Below are 7,055 nucleotides of genomic sequence, written 5' to 3' on the forward strand. Positions count from 1 at the left end.
GGCGCTAAGAACATTTCAACTGTGAGTAAGTAAAAATTATCTGTTTCAAATGAAATTCACAAAAATGACAGGTGCCATGACAAACTTAAACTTGGTGTACCCAATGTTTTGTTTGGTTGTGAGTAAATGTTTTGTAGTCATGCAGATTGAAATACTTCTGAATATTTTCTTAACATTTCAGTACAAGTCACAGTTATGTTGCACAAAAATGGAGACTGTGAGCTGGAGAGAAGAAATAACATCTATGTGGTATTTGCCTTGTGCTTTTCTTTAACTAGGTTGATTTGTAGGTGAAAATAGTTAAAAACAGAAACAAGATGTTAGGTTAGTGTTAATGAACTTCCATGTTCAGAGAAACAATATTAGTGTCTACATGATGGAGGACCTAGTAGTTTTTGGTTCCTTGTGAAGGTACCAGAGTTTCCAGTCTTGCCCCCCATTTCTTTCCTACTGCATCTGGACTCTATTTTGTATAAAAAAAAAACAGATAATAGTGAGAGGAATTGGCTGGGATCCAGGATAGTTGTGGACCACTGCCCTCAGAGAGTACAGCTAAAGTGTGGTTAAGTGCCAGACCCAATGAAGCCAAAGGTGAGAGGATACATTGTCTACAAGTGATGTGAGCCTGTAGAAATGTCACTTGACCATGGCAATAGTTTTAACACTCTGCTCCTAAAGGATATATTGATTCTCAACTAACAAGTTTCAGATCATTCTGTATGTGTTGCCAGTAACTCCTGATGTGTTATCAACAACAATGTAGAGTAAATATGCTAAGAGCACTGCCAGGTGGATGGAGGCCTGGGTGCTATATAACCATGAGGATCATAACCAGTAAAATGTAGAGAAGCTCCATCACAGTTGGAGAGAAGTGTGAGCTGGAGAGGACTCAAAAGGCATTTACAAGAGCCTTAGAGACCCTTCACCAGACCAGCATGATGCACCAAATATCCTCTGCTGTGTTAGAAGACCTACTATCAGGATTTCTGTAGGTGAGCCACTCTCCTCATGGTGTGTTTTGTGTGTGTATTTATGTATTTAATGAAAACTATTTATCCCCTTTTAACTAGTTCATTTTGTACTTATGTATCTTATTAAGGGGGTTTCTTTATTGTAATGGCAACTTTACAGATATGCCCAACTATACTTTAGTGCTTAAGACCTCCTGGGCATTGCCCTGCTTTCATTTTGACAGAGCCCATGGATAGAGATGCATTGCTGGATGATGCATTAGACAAAAGAGATCTGACCTAAGGCCACCTTTTGGCTCATTCTGAAGTCACTAACTAAGAAACCATGAGCATCTCTCACCACTATATCACCACAGGGTACTTCAACTGAGCTAGAGATATTGACTAGATCAGACCAGCTCATGATCATCCTATGACAGCAATGCTCAAGGTCCAAATAACATCTAAAGCTGACAGACAAAACTATAAGCATTCACTATTGGACTGCAATGGGGAAAAGTAGAGACATTTCCTGTATCTCCACTTCTTTGCTGATAACCATATTTTCCACCCACAAAGGATTTCCCCAGATCCGAAGTAATCTAGGAAGGAGAAGAAAGTCTCTCTACATCATCTACAAGTATGAGATTGCCAGCTTCAATAATTGGTTTTATATTCCTTACAAGTTGTTGATTTGAACTTTCTTATTTAACCAGAGAAGTAAATCCCTTAGATTTAATTTACTATTCTCAATACATGGGGATGGGGGTGCAACAGTTATTTCAATTTGCTGTTTAGGGTTCAATGTCAGTTCCTTAATTTCTTATATATATATTTATCTTGTTATAACTCCCAAAGTTCAACACTTCATACAACCTTTTACCTTAAACATTGTTATTCTTCTTGATATTTCTTAATACTACTACAAAGGCAAAGAGATGCAACAAATAAGTTAGGTTATTGCATGATGATGTAAAATGGACTCAAAACCCTAACACTTTTTTATAAAACTTTATCATAACATGTGATTTGAATCTCATAGAAAATTTTAAAAATAGGCTTACTTCTTGCTCTTGGGTGGAGTTATGATCTTATTTTTTGACATAAGATTCTAATCAAAAACACTGCTCCATTACAGTTAGTCAGTTCTAAATATTATAGCAGAAACATATTTCAACCTACACAATTTATCCTTGCTTCAGGAGGAAAAGAAAGAAGTGCTATCCTCCCATGTTTTCCAAATTGTTAATTAGTATGTCCAAAAATCACATAACTTTTAATTTCCATTATCTTTCTAAAGAAAAGAGAATATAAAAACCATCTCTCAGTTGAGGCTCTCCCTCACTATAATTATTTTAGCTTATTCTTGTGCCATCAACTACAGTGTATCAATATTCACACATTCTGATGTAGTGCTAACACATGCCAGTAAAATAGTCAAACACATTTCCTGTTACATCTGACTACCAAACCCATAGTCATGCTTAATGTTACAGTACTGCTATCATGAGTTAGAAAACCTACTACATTTGGCATCACCAGGAAATTGCTTGAAATGACAGTGAAACAATAATATTTCCATCTGAGTTTATCACAGTTCAAAACACTCCTTGTACAGTTTCAGAGTACAATTACCCTAATGACTATTGAAAGACAGCTACAGACCTACAAGACCGAAAGTTGTGACCGTGTGTTTATAGATAACTATAAAGTTATACAAACATACCCACAAAAGTCTCAGGTGCAGTCCTTTGGGTAAAGCATCTATCAATGTTTACTTTGAAATTCCATCTGGAAGAGTACAAAAATCATGAGCCATCAAATTGCTCATATCTTCTGTAGGAATAATAATTCAAGGAGAAACTTAAAGTATAGCTCTAAAACACATGTTTCTATATCTACCCTTGTATAGTTAGTTTCTGTATCTACCCTTGTATGGTTAGTTTCTGTATCTACCCTTGTATGGTTAGTTTCTGTATCTACCCTTGTATGGTTAGTTTCTGTATCTACCCTTGTATAGTTAGTTTCTGTATCTACCCTTGTATAGTTAGTTTCTGTATCTACCCTTGTATGGTTAGTTTCTGTATCTACCCTTGTATGTTAGTTTCTGTATCTACCCTTGTATGGTTAGTTTCTGTATCTACCCTTGTATAGTTAGTTTCTGTATCTACCCTTGTATGGTTAGTTTCTGTATCTACCCTTGTATAGTTAGTTTCTGCAGCTATTCTTGTATGTTTAGACAATCAACAATTTAAAAAGCTTTTCTTGTTCTTACAAAAACATCTTTCATTATCATCCTCTGTATTCATTTGTAGACATGAAAAATATCTACTTCAGGCACTTTTCTACCTTTGGTATCAAATATGTATTATGTTTAACAGTTTTGTATTTATCAGGTGGTTGTATAGAGTGTCAATCTATTTTATACAATTGCATTATTTTAATTTGGTATGATTTATCAAACATCTTGTTTCTGTTTTTTAATTTTCAAATATGATATTGCAAGTAACCAAGTATCATTACTTTTCATGTTAAATATTATAGATGAGTTATTTAACTTTGTGTTAGGTGGTATGATTGAACAGCTATGCGAAATACAACGAGCAGATGTTGGACAAGCTCGTCACTGTGCTGATAAAAATGGTATGGTTCGAGCTGCACGGGCTCTCCTATCATCAGTAACACAAGTGTTGATATTAGCTGATACTGTTGTACTCAAACAACTACTGAGTGCAAAAGACAGAGTGAGTATTATGAATAAAAATTACTTTGAGACTTAGCAGATACTTGTGGCATGTCTTTCCATGAGGTATTGATCACATACAAGAGAACTGACATTTAAAGATATGATGTGTGAAACTTTCTTATGTAAATATTTTTAGTAGTCTATACATTTTTTTGGCTTGTTTATTTGCTTACTGTACTAGATAGTCCCATCTAGAAAGCTTCAACACAAGCAAAATGTTCTTTTGTGGACTCAATAAAAATTTTTTTATTGCAAGTATAAATAACTGTATCAAAGAAATGTAGTAAGATTGAATTGTAGTGGAGCTCTAAATGACTTTTTGTTCTTTTGTCACTAGAATTTATTTTCCATTACAAAATTTAAGATGTATACTAATATGCTATAATATACTAATATCTTAATAGTTTGATCCTCAAGAATCTGTGGTTTTACAGGGTCTTTAATATTTTGTATATGTCATATTTTGAAAATATTACCATTTTCAACTACACTGTCACAAATTTTCATTATTTTTAAAGTATAATTAAAATTTATAATGATTTAGTTACATAGTCTATGTCCTCGAAGCTACTATATTTAATAAAAGTACATATCTTTAGTAAGATACATTAATACTTTATACTTTACATATTTCAAAAACTTATTGATATCATCATTAAATATGAAGATACATTCTTTATGTCATTAGTTAGAAAGTAAACTGTTCATTGAGCTATGAGACTTAGTCTATACTTTTACCACTGTTATTCATTGTTAAATATCATTACCTTTATGACATGATGTGGTTGGTTCAAAATGAAATACAGTTATAGTTCAAAGTTTCTTGTGTTTTGAGCTATATCCACAAGTATAATAATATTGTGATCAATGTGTAACACATTCATCCAACATTATTAAGACATTGTAGGTGCATATTTAAGAAATATCTTTGAGTATTACTTCTAGTCAAGTAGTTTATGGGGTTGGAGTAGGTGTGTCTTAAATTCCTCAATGTATTTACTAATTCAGAAAACATTTTCTTATTATAGGTGTCTATTAGTTTGAACAGACTGGAAAATGTGGCTAACTTTACAGAATTTGTGAAAGCTTTCAGCCAGTTTGGTACTGAAATGGTTGAATTAGCTCATTTGTCTGGAGATAGACAAAATGTAAGTGTGTTTGGTATATTACGAAATTTAGTCATACCACACCTTTATAACATATATAAAACTGTTCCAAGTAGCATCATTGTTGAACGTTCTAAGATCTGACGAGCTGCTGCCATTTGAGCTCTTCGGCGTTCTTCTTTCAAATCCTGGGTAAATTAAATTGTAATAGACAATACAAGCATGAAATGTAAATATCAAAATAGAAAGATTATTTAAAATGTTTTAACAAACAAAATTTTAAAAATGCTGAATTCATGTCACTGTTTCTTCAAATAATTAAATAACTTGTAAAAATACAGAGAGAATTCATAAAAGGCATAATAATTGGCCTCATAAAAAATAAGTAAACGCTAACATCCTCCAAGGTAATTATCCTCTTTAAATTTAATTTAACATTTAAAACATCATTAAATGAACAAATATTTTTGAATTTGTATGTTATTTCTAAATATTAATAATTAATTTTAATTAAGAGTTATATGGTCTAATTTAAAATAATTCATGATTAATATTGAAATGATAAACCACAAAAAAGTGATGCACTTAGTGAGTGCAAGTAGGCTTAACATTATGGGCTAGGCTTTTCTTTTTAGTGTCCATTTTTCAACTGGAAAATGTTGAAAAGAAATCTTCTCCTATAAGTATGATTTATACAGTTCTTAAAAATATTACTACTGAAAAACCTTGTGCCAAAAATTTAGCACTCGGGCTATATTCTGTCATATTTTTCCACCTTGATGAAGATGACTACTGTTTTTCACATGTGTTCTCCTTTACCAGAGTATATTTTACCTGGAATAAAAAGGCAAAAAGCAAACACATTGTAAATAAGTCAGAAAACTCTTTATTGAAGACTCAATTATACATCATTTGACAAAATAAAGATTATTATTTCAAATTCTAGTATAATGAACTAATCTAGAACACCTAACTGTATAAGTATTCCAAAATGTGCATTAAAATAAATTATTTAGAACAACAGTTTTCATGCCATGGAAACTTTTGTTCACAGCAATTGAAACATATACTGGACATTTGTCAGCAAACTTGCTTTATTCTCTAACCAAACATCAGTAAAGAGTTGGTTAATAAATGTTTAAGACTAATCTATGTGATATCTAGAGGTAAGTCTTGAATGTAAAGGAGATCACATCAATCTTTCCATGTGACCCTGGCTATCATATGTTTACATTAAGTCAATAACATATATTTTCAGTGATTGTAATATATATATATAAATCTTAATTGCCCATAAGATTTGCTAGAGTAAACTTTTACAAAGACAGGTTTAGAAATGAATGTGATCTCCTTTACATTTCTACAGTAAATTCAGCTATAGCAGGCTAATAAGTATAGTTATTTTGTATTAGGCTATCTCACACAGATCATAAATGTAAGCTTTTATTATAATATGGCATTATACTAAGAAGTGCAAACCATAGATACGGAGTTGAATTAAAATGGTGATCTGCTTTACCCATTCTGTGAACTCCTTTACATGTCTCCAATTATCTGTCTTTATAAATAGATCCTAATTATTGCTCACAGATTTATCTATGTAATTTATCAGTCATTTAAACCTAAAACTACTACCACTCACTCCATTTGAATGTTAGTTATACAGTTAAAGAGATACACACTTGTTATGTAATCCCACTTTCAAGGACTTTTCTTGCAGAAAAATGAGTTGATTTGTGACTAATACATTTCAAATCCACCCTACTATAATCATCTGCACATGATGGAAACTGAATATGGTGGGAAAAGCATTATTCACTCTATATATTCCCCTCTTCAGCAAAATTGAATTAAAGGAGAACATTCAGTGATTTTTATTGAAGAATGCAATTTACTCTTACCCTCTCAGTTATTGATAACAACAAATGTCTTGGCTGTTGTTTATAACGATATAACAAAATGACCTAATTTGAGTATCTACACTAGATATATGCGTAAAGGAGATCACATGCTTAAAAAAACTAATTTTATTACAAGCTCCAAATGAACTTACTCAAAATAACTCTTCATATCATGTTTGGGGTATGATCAAATCAAATTATATACTTCCTGGTTTGATTTTAGACTCTAATTTTTATATTTACTCAAAAATTTTTAATTATTATCTTGAAAAATATACAACCGTAAAGGAGAACACATGATTACAGCGGCATGTTATTTTGTATATTTTTATATGTGAAAAAGTAATGGGAC

The 7,055-nt window shown here is 31.9% G+C and overlaps 1 protein-coding gene across 1 annotated transcript in view; it reads left to right on the plus strand.

Moving 5' to 3' along the window:
* Positions 1-7,055, plus strand: part of LOC106465406 (alpha-catulin-like) — a 153,644-nt gene that overhangs the window by 117,138 nt on the left and 29,451 nt on the right. The window contains exons 3-5 of the mRNA XM_022393305.1: positions 3,519-3,694; positions 4,725-4,874; positions 6,469-6,491. Coding sequence (XP_022249013.1) covers positions 3,519-3,694; positions 4,725-4,874; positions 6,469-6,491 — 349 coding nt within the window. The remainder of the gene's footprint in view (positions 1-3,518; positions 3,695-4,724; positions 4,875-6,468; positions 6,492-7,055) is intronic.

The sequence above is a fragment of the Limulus polyphemus genome, unplaced genomic scaffold, assembly GCF_000517525.1.
Source record: "Limulus polyphemus unplaced genomic scaffold, Limulus_polyphemus-2.1.2 Scaffold1933, whole genome shotgun sequence".
Classification (NCBI taxonomy): Eukaryota; Metazoa; Arthropoda; class Merostomata; order Xiphosura; family Limulidae; genus Limulus; species Limulus polyphemus.